The 17,500-nt window shown below is 43.4% G+C and overlaps 4 protein-coding genes across 4 annotated transcripts; 3 read left to right on the forward strand and 1 right to left on the reverse strand.

The window, feature by feature from the left end:
* Positions 1-1,616: 1,616 nt before the first annotated feature.
* Positions 1,617-4,797, reverse strand: LOC147239182 (homeodomain-interacting protein kinase 2-like). Its single transcript, XM_086196336.1, has 8 exons — positions 4,648-4,797; positions 3,678-4,192; positions 3,382-3,569; positions 3,107-3,253; positions 2,922-3,030; positions 2,729-2,812; positions 2,474-2,646; positions 1,617-2,371 (listed from the first exon to the last, which is right to left on the reverse strand). The coding sequence occupies exons 1-8, from the start codon at positions 4,745-4,747 to the stop codon at positions 2,041-2,043; spliced, it is 1,647 nt and encodes a 548-aa protein (XP_086052462.1). The 5' UTR covers positions 4,748-4,797; the 3' UTR covers positions 1,617-2,040.
* Positions 4,798-8,453: 3,656 nt separating this feature from the next.
* On the forward strand, positions 8,454-11,390 carry LOC147239183 (homeodomain-interacting protein kinase 2-like). The gene is made up of 8 exons (XM_086195428.1): positions 8,454-9,241; positions 9,380-9,571; positions 9,680-9,867; positions 9,996-10,116; positions 10,211-10,327; positions 10,437-10,520; positions 10,603-10,775; positions 10,878-11,390. The coding sequence occupies exons 1-8, from the start codon at positions 9,020-9,022 to the stop codon at positions 11,206-11,208; spliced, it is 1,428 nt and encodes a 475-aa protein (XP_086051554.1). The 5' UTR covers positions 8,454-9,019; the 3' UTR covers positions 11,209-11,390.
* A 2,100-nt stretch (positions 11,391-13,490) lies between these two features.
* On the forward strand, positions 13,491-15,490 carry LOC147239184 (homeodomain-interacting protein kinase 4-like). Its single transcript, XM_086195409.1, has 6 exons — positions 13,491-13,637; positions 14,101-14,285; positions 14,424-14,615; positions 14,724-14,911; positions 15,040-15,160; positions 15,255-15,490. The coding sequence occupies exons 1-6, from the start codon at positions 13,538-13,540 to the stop codon at positions 15,378-15,380; spliced, it is 912 nt and encodes a 303-aa protein (XP_086051535.1). The 5' UTR covers positions 13,491-13,537; the 3' UTR covers positions 15,381-15,490.
* On the forward strand, positions 15,490-16,461 carry LOC147239185 (uncharacterized). Its single transcript, XM_086195410.1, has 3 exons — positions 15,490-15,564; positions 15,647-15,819; positions 15,922-16,461. The coding sequence occupies exons 1-3, from the start codon at positions 15,559-15,561 to the stop codon at positions 16,250-16,252; spliced, it is 510 nt and encodes a 169-aa protein (XP_086051536.1). The 5' UTR covers positions 15,490-15,558; the 3' UTR covers positions 16,253-16,461.
* The last annotated feature ends 1,039 nt before the right edge of the window (positions 16,462-17,500 follow it).

The following is a 17,500-nucleotide window of genomic DNA, read 5'->3' on the forward strand; positions in this document are numbered from 1 at the left end:
CAGTTCTTTGAATCAAAGCTTCCTCAGTCAGGAACTTTGTTTTGAGTCCATATTTTTAACCATTGTTCTCTGGATATCACAGCAGGAAAACCCACTGCTTTTAAGGTTCTACAGGCTAATTTGAAGGGTTTATATTGACAGCAGCGCCACCAAAAAAGAGGCATTTTACCAAATTAGCCAGTATTCAAAATAAATGGAGTAAAGGCCAGACAGGTCAGGCTTCTACAGTATGGTGTGTTTTCAGATTCATACCAAAAAACAACAATTTAAGTACAGAGCACATTTTTTTTCTTCTCTTCATGTTTTCTTTTTCAATTTCTGGTTAAATAGAAACAAACAAAGTCTAATTACCATCCACTTGTTGTTTTTGGAAGATTCATTTTTCTGTTTTTCATTTTTGGTTAAAATATCAGTCAACAGAAACAAGTGGTCATGATGTAAATGGAAAGTCTGTTCGATCTGTTGAGCTGAATTTGATTTTGATAGATGAAAAACTTGCTTTTTAAAGAAATAAAAATTGAAGAACCACTGTACCAGAGATGTTCAGGTCTTTTTATGCAAATCCAAGTCAAGTCTCAAGTCTCTGGTCACGAGTCCAAGTCAAGTCTCAAGTGCCTGTGTGCAACCTAGGTGCAACTCAAGTCAGAGTCGCAAACTCAAGTCCCCATCTCTGCACTGTAGGAGATGGATCTCGTTTGATACTCATTCACGATGATTCCTCTGTGACCACTACAGTCATTTACGGTGCTCCACAAGGGTCTGTGCTTGGACTCTTCACTCCATATTTGCTTCCATGAGGTCTCATTTAACAGAATCACTTGATTAATTTTCATTGTTATGCAGAAAATAAGCAGCTGTACTTATAAGCCCACATGAAACCAATCAGTGAACAAACCTGAGGCCTGTCTAAAGCACCTAAAAACATGGATGACCCACAACTTCCAAATACTTCATTCTGAAAAAACTGAAGTTTTTGTGCTGGGCCCAAAACACCTTAGAAGCACCTTATCTAATGGGACAGGTACCCTGGATGGCATCACCCGGACCTCCAGCACGACCATGAGGAATCTGGGAGTTCTCTTTGACGAGGATCTGTCCTTCAACTCCAACATCCAGTAAATCTCCGGGATGCCTTCTTTCATCGACGCAGCGCCGCGAAGATTTCTAAGTTATGTCTTCATTTACAACCCAGGTGGGCCACTCAATAAAGGCCTTTAAAGATGTGGGTCTGCATTTACAAATCTGTCTGCATTTACAGCTCCCAACAAACCTCAAGTCTGAATACACATTTGTAGATTGTTGCTGTCCACATTCACATTTTTTTATCACAGATTTACCATTTAATTCACACATAACAAAATCTTATTACACGAATGAACCAAGTAACATGACGACATGGAAGTGAGAGGTGGTGAAATGTTGCTGTAAAGTGAAATCTGCTTTTCCTGACTTGTCTTCCATATTCTCACCAAAACATGCATCACTTCCTAGTTTAAAACCTTTGACGGTGAGTTCAGAGTGCAAATCCTGCACAGGAAAAGCAACCTCTCTCATAAACAATTCAAGAAATACACAATGAAGTTCTGTTGAGCTGGACACATGGAAAAAATGGGTTTATTACAAAGTATGAAATTCAAGGACCGATTTAGACTTTTGGACGTAATTACATGATTTTATACTGTTGTTGGATCATTCTGAATGCATTCTCAAGACATCTGTAGACATTTCATTTTACTAAGATAAAATTCTAACATAATTTAGCTCAGAACTAATAAAGAACAACAACAGACATTTATCTTAAAAAAAAGAGAATTATTATCGGACACAGGTGTGCCACCAGGTTTTCTTATTTTTTCTTTTTTAATTGAATCTTTAAAACCTTTTTTTTTCTTTAAAAATCATCAGGTTCACCGCACATTCCAAGAACCACCCTGCCCCATAAATAAGAGTCAATCAACAACCCCAACCCAAGCTCTGATCAATCTCTCTGTCTCTCTCTGTCTCTCTCTCTCTCTCTCTCTCTCTCTCTCTCAGTCTCTCTCACACAGGAGAGAGTCTGTTTTTCCTGAGAAACAAGTTTCTCCAAATTTTTAGGAGAAAATGTCCACATTTTCCCTTCTTCTCCTTCGGCCGAGCATTTTCATGACAAGGCTTGACACTGTCATCGGCCGTTTTCCGAGACTTCCTCCTGGCTGCGTCCTGGTTGAGGGCTGCTTGCTCTCCAGTGTCACCAGGAGCTACCCCAGGAGGAGCAGGAGGGCTCCCTGGGTGCAGAGCTGATAATTTGGTGCCTGCTGCACCTTCAGCGTCAGTCGGCTCAGTTGCGGCATCAGGAGGGCTCATCTGCATTTTTTCCAAACAGTCTTTGAAACTGAAAAACAAAAACATGACGGTGAATGAGTCAGTGAGTCATTAAAAACATCTACTGAGGTGTGGATCCAATCCTGCTGGTACCGGTATCACAGCTACTTACTAGTGGCCGGCATCCTTCTGGTTCCTCAGATGAGCCATTGTGAGGAATGGATGCTGAAGAGCCTTCTCTGGTGTGATCCTCTGTTCAGGGTCCATTTGAAAAATGGTCCTCAGGAGGTCAACAAACACTGCTCGATCCTCCAACTCGATGGGGCTGTCGGTCTCTGCAGGGAGCTGAAATGACAACAATTCTATTTATCTGTATTCTGCTCTCACAAGCAGAGCAAACCGTTCTTAATGTAAACAGATCCCTTACTGTCATCAGCTCCTCCAGGAAGTGGATAAACTCTTGGTCTTGTCGAGACGTACTGCCGGTCTGCTGGGTGTATTCCTTAGCGGTCTAAAGGAAGAAAACCTTCACTGGTCACTTTCTACTAAATCTTTGAATCGTTTCAAATAGTTGATGCATGACTGAACTCATCTGGAAAAGATCGAACAAGTTAAGATACCTTCAGTCTCCATTTTGAGGAACAGTACTCGCTCTTGGCAAACAGCCGTCGTGTGTGTTTGCCAGCATTGAGAAGATGCTCAGGTGGTTGGCCCAAGATGTCGATCATGCTTCTCATCTGGAGAGAGAATAGAAAGAACCACATTAGCCCTGGCTGAGTTTGTTCATTGGTCTGCAGTATCTCACAAGGTTCTATGTGTTCTCCCACTCACCATCTGGTACTCATTGCATGAGAACAGGCCTTTGCAGGTGTACAGTTGGACCAGCAGACAGCCCAGACCCCACATATCGATGGCCTCAGTTATGGGGAGGCCCAGAATGACTTCAGGTGCACTGTTGGAAGAAAACAAGGGAGTTGTTGAGTGCAAATTCCGCATGTGCTTGGCAAGATTGTCATGACTTCTCAAATAGACGGTTAACAGTAACCGTGTTGAAAGAGCAGCTTTGTAGATCAAGCTTACCGTACTCCCGGTGGCTGAATGGTCTGACCCTGAAGGCTCCGAGCCTTGGATTTTGGAAAGGCCATGCCAAAATCAATCAGCTTCACTCGGTAGGGCATTTTCTTGTGATTCACCAGCATCACATTGTCCAGCTTGAGGTCAGCGTGGGTGACCCCAATGGACTTCAGGGCACCGAAGGCGTTCAGCAACTGCAGGACAGACAAGGAAATGTATGTGGTTCAAGATTCCACTGACTAGGGCGAGGGACAGTATATTCCTGGTTCTAGTCAACCGAAGTGAATAAAAACACCTCTCACCTGCTGCGTTATCGGCCGAATTTCATTCAGCGTCAGCGGCTGGAAATTCTGATCTTTTAAAAGATCATACAGGCTTTTATCCAGCATCTCAAAAGCCATATAGGATTTGCCCTTGGCTGTGAAGCTCTCCCTGTACTGGATAATGTTGTCCTTTTCTGGGTCGAGGGTCTTCACCGCCTTCATCATCTTTATCTGTGTAGAGAGGACGAAGGGATCACGTTGTTGAGAGTGACACAGTGTGGTACAGCTATTCATCTCATTAAAGACCAAACCAGATCCAAGCAGGCAGATGGCATTAAAAAGACCTGGATGATGATGGCGATGACCTACCTCGTCTTTAGAGAAGTTCACATGGCGATGCACTTTTAAGGCCACCCTCTCGAATGTTTCCGCCGTCACGCTTTTGTGCACTTTGGCGAACGCTCCCTCGCCCACAGCATCCAGAAGAAAGTATCTTGTCTTTTTACTCTCCACAAACTCTTTCTTGTCAAGATCTAGGATCGGTGACAAGGAAGCTGTCAAGAAAAACAGAACAAATGAGCATCCAAGCTGTTCATCTCAGTCATTTGGCACCATGGTGCCCCGCAGGTCCTTGAGGCACCAGCAAGTTTGTGAATTTGTTTACACGAACACTTCCAAGTTTGGGCTTCCAAAAGTGATTTTTCGGCCAGTTTGTTGACTGTCCCTGCAGGCAGCTGAAGGGGTGGGGCCTCTAGCAACAGTCACATTGTGATTGGCTATTCTGATGGCAGTTGTCCTGCTCAATGTGATGTCAAGTGTTTCGTAAGCAGCAAAACCAAAGAACATGTTTGTGGTCTGTCTAAAGAGGCAGATTCTGAATGTCTTTGGGTGGTTCTCAACACGCTGGACAACGTTGGTGCATTGTGACATCACACAACCTCCTCCTCATGCACCCCTAACTTCATATGATGTCAATGTGCACTGCACTCGTCCAAGCACATCTACTTACCTCGAATCATTCTGTCCTTTTGATGGTTCTCAGTTGTCTTGACTTCCATATTGATTCCACCTCTCTTTGGAAAAATCTTCCTTCTTGAATATCTCCACATGTTCTCAGGTGAAGCTTCAACCTGTGGTTTGGAGGTTGAAGTGTAGTCGTCTGATGGTGAACACCTGGGAGGTAAATTCACATGTATACATTTTTATAACGATGATCTCTCATTCATCTCAGTCAGTGATGTCATCAGAATGACTGAGATCAATCTGATGACATCACTGAAGGATCTGCTCATCTCTGTCAGTCTGTCAGTCATCGGCCCGTCTCCCTGAGAGGAGGTCATCAGCCTGGACCCGGTTCTGGAGGGAGATGCGTGACAGGCGTCTCTGCTTTCATACCATTCAGTTCTTTGAATCAAAGCTTCCTCAGTCAGGAACTTTGTTTTGAGTCCATATTTTTAACCATTGTTCTCTGGATATCACAGCAGGAAAACCCACTGCTTTTAAGGTTCTACAGGCTAATTTGAAGGTTTTATATTGACAGCAGCGCCACCAAAAAAGAGGCATTTTACCAAATTAGCCAGTATTCAAAATAAATGGAGTAAAAGCCAGACAGGTCAGGCTTCTACAGTATGGTGTGTTTTCAGATTCATACCAAAAAACAACAATTTAAGTACAGAGCACATTTTTTTTCTTCTCTTCATGTTTTCTTTTTAAATTTCTGGTTAAATAGAAAGAAGTTCTTTGAATCAAAGCTTCCTCAGTCAGGAACTTTGTTTTGAGTCCAGATTCCTAACCATATTTCTCTGGATATCACAGCAGGAAAACCCACTGCTTTTAAAGTTTAAAATCCGAGTCTCTCTTCTGTGTGCGTGTGTGTGTGTGTGTGTGTGTGTGTGTGTGTGTGTGTGAGACAGAGAGAGAGAGAGAGAGAGAGAGAGAGAGAGAGAGAGAGAGTATTGATCATAGGTTTGGTTCAGGTTGTTTACTGACTCTTATTTATTGGGCAGGAAGGACCTTGGAAACTGTGATAAACCTGATAATGATTCTAATATTTAATAAAGAAGACCTTCAGCAGGTGGCACACCTCCTGTGTCCGATAATAATTCTCTTTTTTTTAAGTTAAATGTCTATTGTTGTTCTTTATTAGTTCTGAGCTCAATTATGTCAGAATTTTATCTTAGTAAAATGAAATGTCTACAGATGTCTTGAGAATGCATTCAGAATGATCCAACAACAGTATTAAATCATGTAATTACGTCCAAAAGTCTAAATCTTCGCGCCGCTGCGTTGCTGAAAGAAGGCGTCCTGGAGATTTACTGGATGTGGGAGTTGAAGGACAGATCCTGGTCAAAGAGAACTCCCAGACTCCTCACGGTCGTGCTGGAGGTCCGGGTGATGCCATCCAGGGTACCTGTCCCATTAGATAAGGTGCTTCTAAGGTGTTTTGGGCCCAGCACAAAAACTTCAGTTTTTTCAGAATGAAGTATTTGGAAGTTGTGGGTCATCCATGTTTTTAGGTGCTCTAGACAGGCCTCAGGTTTGTTCACTGATTGGTTTCATGTGGGTTTATAAGTACGGCTGCTTATTCTCGGCTGGACTACTGCAACTCTCTCTTGTCAGGATGTCCTAAATACTCTCATTCAGGGCATTCAGTGACGGAGGCCTATAATGCACCCTCACCCAGCCAGGCTTGGTGCAAGGACACTGTCCAGCTTGATCTTTTTGAAATGTAACCATTCTGTTGCACAATTCTTTGTTCTAGGTCTTACAGTAGGCCACATCAGGGCACCTACAAGCTTGTTCATGTTTTGTGTCCCATACCCAGTGTATGAAGAGAAGAATAAGGTAAACCATTCTGAGCTTATTGCAGGTTTATTATTGTTCAATATTTTGTTCCAGGCAAAACAACACAGGTGATTGTTCACAAAAAAGTTACTGTTTTGTTTATTGAAGGAGTCCAGAGAGCCACTAACTCCAGTGATATTCCATCATGAGTTTTACTTTTATGCAAAGAATCATTTTTGTCATCCAAAGAAAGGTGCCAATTTTCACTAATGGTAGATATCTCTTTTGGAACAAAATACCAGGTTGTAGACTGACAGTATATTTTAGACAATATGGCAGCAATAGTTTTGCTTTTTTTTGTGAACAAATTTTTCATTTCAAATGGCACAGAAGTCACATATACAAATGTTTAAAGAACTTTCAGAGTTTTGCTTACAAGTTGTTGGCATTTAGCTAAAGTGTGATGTTTTGCACAAATTGGAATGATGGTAACCACAAGAAGATTTACTCCAACTGCATGTTCATGTTGGAAAAATACAGTTTCCTTCAAAGACAAGCTTTCATTGTGTGTTTTCTTCCATACTGCATTGCAATACCCTGTTGACAGTGATCATACAACAAACAACTAATCAGTACTGATACTGTATGCTAATCGATAAAGGAGTGATAATAATACAATAAAAGCTGTGAATTTCCGAGATAGAGCTGTGCAGTATTCTTAGCAGCAGATGGTAGAACGCTCATTACAGCCAGAAGAGACATGAGACTTTCAGTTTTTAGAGATTTGAGACTTGACTTGGACTCATGACCAAAGACTTGAGACTTGACTTGGACTTGCATAAAAAGACCTGAACATGTCTGGTACAGTGGTTCTTCAATTTTTAATTCTTTAAAAAGCAAGTGTGTCATCTATCACAATCACATTCACTTTAACAGATAGAACAGACTTTCCATTTACATCATGGCCACCTGTTTCTGTTGACTGATATTTTCACCAAAAATGAAAAACAGAGGGCTGCACGGTGGTGCAGTGGTCAGCACTGTGGCCTCACAGCAAGAAGGTTCCGGGTTCGAGTCCCTGCTCGGGTGCGGGATCTCTCTGTGTGGAGTTTGCAAGTCCCCGTGCCTGTGTGGGTTCTCTCTGGTACTCTGGCTTCCTCCCACAGTCCAAAGACATCAAGAGGGGACGAGGCTGATTGATACTCTAAATTGACTGTAGGTATGAATGTGAGTGTGAATGGTTGTTCGTCTCTGTGTGTTGGCCCTGCGATGGACTGGCGACCTGTCCAGGGTGAACCCCGCCTCTCGCCCGTAGATGCTGGGAAAGGCTCCAGCCCCCCCGCGACCCTTACTCGTAAGAAATAAGCAGAAGATGACGATGGATGGATGAAAAACAGAAAAATGAATCTTCCAAAAACAACAAGTGGATGGTAATTAGACTTTGTTTGTTTCTATTTAACCAGAAATTGAAAAAGAAAACATGAAGAGAAGAAAAAAAATGTGCTCTGTACTTAAATTGTTGTTTTTTGGTATGAATCTGAAAACACACCATACTGTAGAAGCCTGACCAGTCTGGCCTTTACTCCATTCATTTTGAATACTGGTTAATTTGGTAAAATGCCTCTTTTTTGGTGGCGCTGCTGTCAATATAAACCCTTCAAATTAGCCTGTAGATCCTTAAAAGCAGTGGGTTTTCCTGCTGTGATATCCAGAGAATAATGGTTAAAAATATGGACTCAAAACAAAGTTCCTGACTGAGGAAGCTTTGATTCAAAGAACTGAATGGTATGAAAGCAGAGACGCCTGTCACGCATCTCCCTCCAGAACCGGGTCCAGGCTGATGACCTCCTCTCAGGGAGACGGGCCGATGACTGACAGACTGACTGAGATGAGCAGATCCTTCAGTGATGTCATCAGATTGATCTCAGTCATTCTGATGACATCACTGACTGAGATGAATGAGAGATCATCGTTATAAAAATGTATACATGTGAATTTACCTCCCAGGTGTTCACCATCAGACGACTACACTTCAACCTCCAAACCACAGGTTGAAGCTTCGCCTGGGAACATGTGGAGATATTCAAGAAGGAAGATTTTTCCAAAGAGAGGTGGAATCAATATGGAAGTCAAGACAACTGAGAACCATCAAAAGGACAGAATGATTCGAGGTAAGTAGATGTGCTTGGACGAGTGCAGTGCACATTGACATCATATGAAGTTAGGGGTGCATGAGGAGGAGGTTGTGTGATGTCACAATGCACCAGCATTGTCCAGCGTGTTGAGAACCACCCAAAGACATTCAGAATCTGCCTCTTTAGAATGACCACTTGCATGCTCTTTGGTTTTGCTGCTTACGAAACACTTGACATCACATTGAGCAGGACAACTGCCATTAGAGCAGCCAATCACAATGTGACTGTTGCTAGAGGCCCCACCCCTTCAGCTGCCTGCAGGGACAGTTGACAAATTGGCCGAAAAATCACTTTTGGAAGCCCAATCTTGGAAGTGTTCGTGTAAACAAATTCACAAACTTGCTGGTGCCTCAAGGACCTGCGGGGCACCATGGTGCCGAATGACTGAGATGAACAGCTTGGATGCTTGGATGCTCATTTGTTCTGTTTTTCTTGACAGCTTCCTTGTCACCGATCCTAGATCTTGACAAGAAAGAATTTGTGGAGAGTAAAAAGACAAGATACTTTCTTCTGGATGCTGTGGGCGAGGGAGCGTTCGCCAAAGTGCACAAAAGCGTGATGGCGGAAACATTCGAGAGGGTGGCCTTAAAAGTGCATCGCCATGTGAACTTCTCTAAAGATGAGGTAGGTCATTGCCATCATCATCCAGGTCTTTTTAATGCCGTCTGCCTGCTTGGATCTGGTTTGGTCTTTAATGAGATGAATAGCTGTACCACACTGTGTCACTCTCAACAACGTGATTCCTTCATCCTCTCTACACAGATAAAGATGATGAAGGCGGTGAAGACCCTCGACCCAGAAAAGGACAACATTATCCAGTACAGGGAGAGCTTCACAGCCAAGGGCAAATCCTATATGGCTTTTGAGATGCTGGATAAAAGCCTGTATGATCTTTTAAAAGATCAGAATTTCCAGCCGCTGACGCTGAATGAAATTCGGCCGATAACGCAGCAGGTGAGAGGTGTTTTTATTCACTTCGGTTGACCAGAACCAGGAATATACTGTCCCTCGCCCCAGTCAGTGGAATCTTGAACCACATACATTTCCTTGTCTGTCCTGCAGTTGCTGAACGCCTTCGGTGCCCTGAAGTCCATTGGGGTCACCCACGCTGACCTCAAGCTGGACAATGTGATGCTGGTGAATCACAAGAAAATGCCCTACCGAGTGAAGCTGATTGATTTTGGCATGGCCTTCCCAAAATCCAAGGCTCGGAGCCTTCAGGGTCAGACCATTCAGCCACCGGGAGTACGGTAAGCTTGATCTACAAAGCTGCTCTTTCAACACGGTTACTGTTAACCGTCTATTTGAGAAGTCATGACAATCTTGCCAAGCACATGCGGAATTTGCACCCAACAACTCCCTTGTTTTCTTCCAACAGTGCACCTGAAGTCATTCTGGGCCTCCCCATAACTGAGGCCATCGATATGTGGGGTCTGGGCTGTCTGCTGGTCCAACTGTACACCTGCAAAGGCCTGTTCTCATGCAATGAGTACCAGATGGTGAGTGGGAGAACACATAGAACCTTGTGAGATACTGCAGACCAATGAACAAACTCAGCCAGGGCTAATGTGGTTCTTTCTATTCTCTCTCCAGATGAGAGGCATGATCGACATCTTGGGCCAACCACCTGAGCACCTTCTCAATGCTGGCAAACACACACGACGGCTGTTTGCCAAGAGCGAGTACTGTTCCTCAAAATGGAGACTGAAGGTATCTTAACTTGTTCGATCTTTTCCAGATGAGTTCAGTCATGCATCAACTATTTGAAACGATTCAAAGATTTAGTAGAAAGTGACCAGTGAAGGTTTTCTTCCTTTAGACCGCTAAGGAATACACCCAGCAGACCGGCAGTACGTCTCGACAAGACCAAGAGTTTATCCACTTCCTGGAGGAGCTGATGACAGTAAGGGATCTGTTTACATTAAGAACGGTTTGCTCTGCTTGTGAGAGCAGAATACAGATAAATAGAATTGTTGTCATTTCAGCTCCCTGCAGAGACCGACAGCCCCATCGAGTTGGAGGATCGAGCAGTGTTTGTTGACCTCCTGAGGACCATTTTTCAAATGGACCCTGAACAGAGGATCACACCAGAGAAGGCTCTTCAGCATCCATTCCTCACAATGGCTCATCTGAGGAACCAGAAGGATGCCGGCCACTAGTAAGTAGCTGTGATACCGGTACCAGCAGGATTGGATCCACACCTCAGTAGATGTTTTTAATGACTCACTGACTCATTCACCGTCATGTTTTTGTTTTTCAGTTTCAAAGACTGTTTGGAAAAAATGCAGATGAGCCCTCCTGATGCCGCAACTGAGCCGACTGACGCTGAAGGTGCAGCAGGCACCAAATTATCAGCTCTGCACCCAGCGAGCCCTCCTGCTCCTCCTGGGGTAGCTCCTGGTGACACTGGAGAGCAAGCAGCCCTCAACCAGGACGCAGCCAGGAGGAAGTCTAGGAAAACGGCCGATGACAGTGTCAAGCCTTGTCATGAAAATGCTCGGCCGAAGGAGAAGAAGGGAAAAAGTGGACATTTTCTCCTGAAAATTTGGAGAAACTTGTTTCTCAGGAAAAACAGACTCTCTCCTGTGTGAGAGAGACTGAGAGAGAGAGACAGAGAGAGACAGAGAGAGAGAGAGACAGAGAGATTGATCACAGCTTGGGTTGGGGTTGTTGATTGACTCTTATTTATTGGGCAGGGTGGTTCTTGGAATGTGCGGTGAACCTGATGATTTTTAAAGAAAAAAAAGGTTTTAAAGATTCAATTAAAAAAGAAAAAATAAGAAAACTTGGTGGCACACCTCTTGTGTCCGATAATAATTCTCTTTTTTTTAAGATAAATGTCTATTGTTGTTCTTTATTAGTTCTAAGCTAAATTATGTTAGAATTTTATCTTAGTAAAATGAAATGTCTACAGATGTCTTGAGAATGCATTCAGAATGATCCAACAACAGTATAAAATCATGTAATTACGTCCAAAAGTCTAAATCGGTCCTTGAATTTCATACTTTGTAATAAACCCATTTGTTCCATGTGTTCAGCTTAACAGAACTTCATCGTGTATTTCTTGAATTGTTTGTGAGAGAGGTTGCTTTTCCTGTGCAGGATTTGCACTCTGAACTCACCGTCAAAGGTTTTAAACTAGGAAGTGATGCATGTTTTGGTGTGAATATGGAAGACAAGTCAGGAAAAGCAGATTTCACTTTACAGCAACATTTCACCACCTCTCACTTCCATGTCGTCATGTTATTTGGTTCATTCGTGTAATAAGATTTTGTTATGTGTGAATTAAATGGTAAATGTGTGTTTAAAAAAATGTGAATGTGGACAGCAACAATCTACAAATGTGTATTAAGACTGGAGGTTTGTTGGGAGCTGTAAATGTAGACAGATTTGAAAATGCAGACCCACATCTTTAAAGGCCTTTATTGAGTGGCCCACCTGGGTTGTAAATGAAGACATAATTTAGAAATCTTCGCGTCGCTGCGTCGCTGAAAGAAGGCGTCCTGGAGATTTACTGGATGTTGGAGTTGAAGGACAGATCCTGGTCAAAGAGAACTCCCAGATTCATCACGGTCGTGCTGGAGTTCCGGGTGATGCCATCCAGGGTACCTGTCCCATTAGATAAGGTGCTTCTAAGGTGTTTTTGGCCCAGCACAAAAACTTCAGTTTTTTCAGAAGGAAGGATTTGGAAGTTGTGGGTCATCCATGTTTTTAGGTGCTTTAGACAGGCCTCAGGTTTGTTCACTGAATGGTTTCATGTGGGTTTATATGTACAGCTGCTTATTTTCTGCATAACAATGAAATTTAATCAAGTGATTCTGTTAAATGAGACCTCATGGAAGCAATTATGGAGTGAAGAGTCCAAGCACAGACCCTTGTGGAGCACCGTAAATGACTGTAGTGGTCACAGAGGAATCATCGTGAATGAGTATCAAACGAGATCCATCTCGTACAGTGCAGAGATGGGGACTTGAGTTTGCGACTCTGACTTGAGTTGCACCTAGGTTGCACACAGGCACTTGAGACTTGACTTGGACTCGTGACCAAAGACTTGAGACTTGACTTGGACTTGTATAAAAAGACCTGAACATCTCTGGTACAGTGGTTCTTCAATTTTTATTTCTTGAAAAAGCAAGTTTTTCATCTATCAAAATCAAATTCACTTTAACAGATTGAACAGACTTTCCATTTACATCATGGCCACCTGTTTCTATTGACTGATATTTTAACCAAAAATGAAAAACAGAAAAATGAATCTTCCAAAAACAACAAGTGGATGGTAATTAGACTTTGTTTGTTTCTATTTAACCAGAAATTGAAAAAGAAAACATGAAGAGAAGAAAAAAAATGTGCTCTGTACTTAAATTGTTGTTTTTTGGTATGAATCTGAAAACACACCATACTGTAGAAGCCTGACCTGTCTGGCCTTTACTCCATTTATTTTGAATACTGGCTAATTTGGTAAAATGCCTCTTTTTTGGTGGCGCTGCTGTCAATATAAACCCTTCAAATTAGCCTGTAGAACCTTAAAAGCAGTGGGTTTTCCTGCTGTGATATCCAGAGAACAATGGTTAAAAATATGGACTCAAACCAACATTCCTGACTGAGGAAGCTTTGATTCAAAGAACTGAATGGTATGAAAGCAGAGACGCCTGTCACGCATCTCCCTCCAGAACCGGGTCCAGGCTGATGACCTCCTCTCAGGGAGACGGGCCGATGACTGACAGACTGACTGAGATGAGCAGATCCTTCAGTGATGTCATCAGATTGATCTCAGTCATTCTGATGACATCACTGACTGAGATGAATGAGAGATCATCGTTATAAAAATGTATACATGTGAATTTACTTCCCACGTGTTCACCATCAGACGACTACACTTCAACCTCCAAACCACAGGTTGAAGCTTCACCTGAGAACATGTGGAGATATTCAAGAAGGAAGATTTTTCCAAAGAGAGGTGGAATCAATATGGAAGTCAAGACAACTGAGAACCATCAAAAGGACAGAATGATTCGAGGTAAGTAGATGTGCTTGGACGAGTGCAGTGCACATTGACATCATGTGAAGTTAGGGGTGCATGAGGAGGAGGTTGTGTGATGTCACAATGCACCAACGTTGTCCAGCGTGTTGAGAACCACCCAAAGACATTCAGAATCTGCCTCTTTAGACAAACCACTTGCATGCTCTTTGGTTTTGCTGCTTACGAAACACTTGACATCACATTTAGCAGGACAACTTCCATTAGAGCAGCCAATCACAATGTGACTTTTGCTAGAGGCCCCACCCCTTCAGCTGCCTGCAGGGACAGTCAACAAACTGGCCGAAAAATCACTTTTGGAAGCCCAAACTTGGAAGTGTTCGTGTAAACAAATTCACAAACTTGCTGGTGCATCAAGGACCTGCGGGGCACCATGGTGCCAAATGACTGAGATGAACAGCTTGGATGCTTGGATGCTCATTTGTTCTGTTTTTCTTGACAGCTTCTGTGTCACCGATCCTAGATCTTGACAAGAAAGAGTTTGTGGAGAGTAAAAAGACAAGATACTTTCTTCTGGATGCTGTGGGCGAGGGAGCGTTCGCCAAAGTGCACAAAAGCGTGACGGCGGAAACATTCGAGAGGGTGGCCTTAAAAGTGCATCGCCATGTGAACTTCTCTAAAGATGAGGTAGGTCATTGCCATCATCATCCAGGTCTTTTTAATGCCGTCTGCCTGCTTGGATCTGGTTTGGTCTTTAATGAGATGAATAGCTGTACCACACTGTGTCACTCTCAACAACGTGATCCCTTCGTCCTCTCTACACAGATAAAGATGATGAAGGCGGTGAAGACCCTCGACCCAGAAAAGGACAACATTATCCAGTACAGGGAGAGCTTCACAGCCAAGGGCAAATCCTATATGGCTTTTGAGATGCTGGATAAAAGCCTGTATGATCTTTTAAAAGATCAGAATTTCCAGCCGCTGACGCTGAATGAAATTCGGCCGATAACGCAGCAGGTGAGAGGTGTTTTTATTCACTTCGGTTGACCAGAACCAGGAATATACTGTCCCTCGCCCTAGTCAGTGGAATCTTGAACCACATACATTTCCTTGTCTGTCCTGCAGTTGCTGAACGCCTTCGGTGCCCTGAAGTCCATTGGGGTCACCCACGCTGACCTCAAGCTGGACAATGTGATGCTGGTGAATCACAAGAAAATGCCCTACCGAGTGAAGCTGATTGATTTTGGCATGGCCTTCCCAAAATCCAAGGCTCGGAGCCTTCAGGGTCAGACCATTCAGCCACCGGGAGTACGGTAAGCTTGATCTACAAAGCTGCTCTTTCAACACGGTTACTGTTAACCGTCTATTTGAGAAGTCATGACAATCTTTCCAAGCACATGCGGAATTTGCACTCAACAACTCCCTTGTTTTCTTCCAACAGTGCACCTGAAGTCATTCTGGGCCTCCCCATAACTGAGGCCATCGATATGTGGGGTCTGGGCTGTCTGCTGGTCCAACTGTACACCTGCAAAGGCCTGTTCTCATGCAATGAGTACCAGATGGTGAGTGGGAGAACACATACAACCTTGTGAGATACTGCAGACCAATGAACAAACTCAGCCAGGGCTAATGTGGTTCTTTCTATTCTCTCTCCAGATGAGAGGCATGATCGACATCTTGGGCCAACCACCTGAGCACCTTCTCAATGCTGGCAAACACACACGACGGCTGTTTGCCAAGAGCGAGTACTGTTCCTCAAAATGGAGACTGAAGGTATCTTAACTTGTTCGATCTTTTCCAGATGAGTTCAGTCATGCATCAACTATTTGAAACGATTCAAAGATTTAGTAGAAAGTGACCAGTGAAGGTTTTCTTCCTTTAGACTGCTAAGGAATACACCCAGCAGACCGGCAGTACGTCTCGACAAGACCAAGAGTTTATCCACTTCCTGGAGGAGCTGATGACAGTAAGGGATCTGTTTACATTAAGAACGGTTTGCTCTGCTTGTGAGAGCAGAATACAGATAAATAGAATTGTTGTCATTTCAGCTCCCTGCAGAGACCGACAGCCCCATCGAGTTGGAGGATCGAGCAGTGTTTGTTGACCTCCTGAGGACCATTTTTCAAATGGACCCTGAACAGAGGATCACACCAGAGAAGGCTCTTCAGCATCCATTCCTCACAATGGCTCATCTGAGGAACCAGAAGGATGCCGGCCACTAGTAAGTAGCTGTGATACCGGTACCAGCAGGATTGGATCCACACCTCAGTAGATGTTTTTAATGACTCACTGACTCATTCACCGTCATGTTTTTGTTTTTCAGTTTCAAAGACTGTTTGGAAAAAATGCAGATGAGCCCTCCTGATGCCGCAACTGAGCCGACTGACGCTGAAGGTGCAGCAGGCACCAAATTATCAGCTCTGCACCCAGCGAGCCCTCCTGCTCCTCCTGGGGTAGCTCCTGGTGACACTGGAGAGCAAGCAGCCCTCAACCAGGACGCAGCCAGGAGGAAGTCTAGGAAAACGGCCGATGACAGTGTCAAGCCTTGTCATGAAAATGCTCGGCCGAAGAAGAAGAAGGGAAAAAGTGGACATTTTCTCCTGAAAATTTGGAGAAACTTGTTTCTCAGGAAAAACAGACTCTCTCCTGTGTGAGAGAGACTGAGAGAGAGAGACAGAGAGAGAGAGAGATTGATCACAGCTTGGGTTGGGGTTGTTGATTGACTCTTACTTCTTGGGCAGGGTGGTTCTTGGACTGTGCGGTGAACCTGATGATTTTTCAAAAATGATTGTAAGATTTAATAAAAAAGAAAAGAAGACCTTCAAATGGTGGCACACCGCCTGCATCCAATTTTGTTTCTTATATTTCTGAGATAAAGTTCTTTTGGTGTTCTTTAATATTTAGTTGCAAAAATTTTATCAGAACTTGACAAAGTCTTGACAATGCGTTCATAGTAATTAGGACTCATTTATAGGGTTCACTTGATTCATTAGCATTGTTATGCAGACAATAAGCCGCTGTTCTTATTAATGTACCCACATGAAACCAATCAGTTAACAAGACTTTACGCCTGTCTCAAGCACATAAATAAAATGGATGACCCACAATTTCCTTTATTCTGACACAAGTTTTTGGTGCCTTATCAAAAACACCAAATAAAACACCTTATCTCATGGGATAGGACTCAAAAATAAAAAATACAGATGAGCTGGCTGAGCAGATGTAGCCAGCAGGAAGTCTCAGAAAATGGCCAATGACAATGTCAGACCTTTTCATCAAAATGGTAGTCCAAAGAATAAGAAGAGATAAACCTGTTATTTCTTTCAGAATATTTGGAGAAATGTGTTTTCTGAGGCAAAACACAGTCTCTCCCATGTGATTTTTCAACTGTTGAAACTTGACCCAGCACTGGACTGGGGGTCTTCATGCATTTCAGGGGAGTTGGTTGCCTCAGCAGTCCTCTGACTGCTGTTGAACTGTCTCTAAAACGCTAAACTAAGCTAGCTCATTTGCGTGTCTTGTATGTACAGCTAACGGTAGCAACATGTCATCAAAAAGGGCCAGTGGGCTGGCTCTAACTGACGATGGTTAAGTTAAAAAGTTCTCTAGTTCCTGATGGGCTAAAGGATCAAATTTAAAGCGCTAAGGCTCCTAAACAGAGACGGACTGAAAGATTGTGTCACTGGAGAACCTGGTTGTCAATCAGGAGCCTTTACTGAAAGTGATTTACATCATTAAAACAAAGCCGTAGATTTAACCCTGATCACGAGCCCCAGCAGTGTCATTGAAAAATGAAGAGGGGCTCTAAGCTGCCCTCTGAGCAGGACCCTCATCTCGATGAGGGGACAGGTGGGTGATGTCATCTGGTCAACAGGAGTTGAGCTTGACACCAGTGAAGGATC

The sequence above is a fragment of the Aulostomus chinensis genome, chromosome 23 (assembly GCF_037954235.1).
Source record: "Aulostomus chinensis isolate RoL2024-O1b breed Wild chromosome 23, RoL_Achi_v1.0, whole genome shotgun sequence".
In the NCBI taxonomy this organism is placed as follows: Eukaryota; Metazoa; Chordata; class Actinopteri; order Syngnathiformes; family Aulostomidae; genus Aulostomus; species Aulostomus chinensis.

Bases quoted from the DNA above. Each gene is read 5' to 3' on its own strand.
- LOC147239182 (XM_086196336.1), bottom strand. From the start codon at position 4,747: ATGTGGAGATATTCAAGAAGGAAGATTTTTCCAAAGAGAGGTGGAATC. The intron at 2,647-2,728 runs GTAAGGGATCTG...TTGTCATTTCAG, and splicing joins TCCTGGAGGAGCTGATGACA to CTCCCTGCAGAGACCGACAG. The intron at 2,372-2,473 runs GTAAGTAGCTGT...TTTGTTTTTCAG, and splicing joins CAGAAGGATGCCGGCCACTA to TTTCAAAGACTGTTTGGAAA.
- LOC147239183 (XM_086195428.1), top strand. From the start codon at position 9,020: ATGCTTGGATGCTCATTTGTTCTGTTTTTCTTGACAGCTTCCTTGTCA. The intron at 9,572-9,679 runs GTGAGAGGTGTT...TCTGTCCTGCAG, and splicing joins TTCGGCCGATAACGCAGCAG to TTGCTGAACGCCTTCGGTGC. The intron at 10,521-10,602 runs GTAAGGGATCTG...TTGTCATTTCAG, and splicing joins TCCTGGAGGAGCTGATGACA to CTCCCTGCAGAGACCGACAG.
- LOC147239184 (XM_086195409.1), top strand. From the start codon at position 13,538: ATGTGGAGATATTCAAGAAGGAAGATTTTTCCAAAGAGAGGTGGAATC. The intron at 13,638-14,100 runs GTAAGTAGATGT...TTTTCTTGACAG, and splicing joins AAAGGACAGAATGATTCGAG to CTTCTGTGTCACCGATCCTA. The intron at 14,912-15,039 runs GTAAGCTTGATC...TTCTTCCAACAG, and splicing joins ATTCAGCCACCGGGAGTACG to TGCACCTGAAGTCATTCTGG.
- LOC147239185 (XM_086195410.1), top strand. The intron at 15,820-15,921 runs GTAAGTAGCTGT...TTTGTTTTTCAG, and splicing joins CAGAAGGATGCCGGCCACTA to TTTCAAAGACTGTTTGGAAA.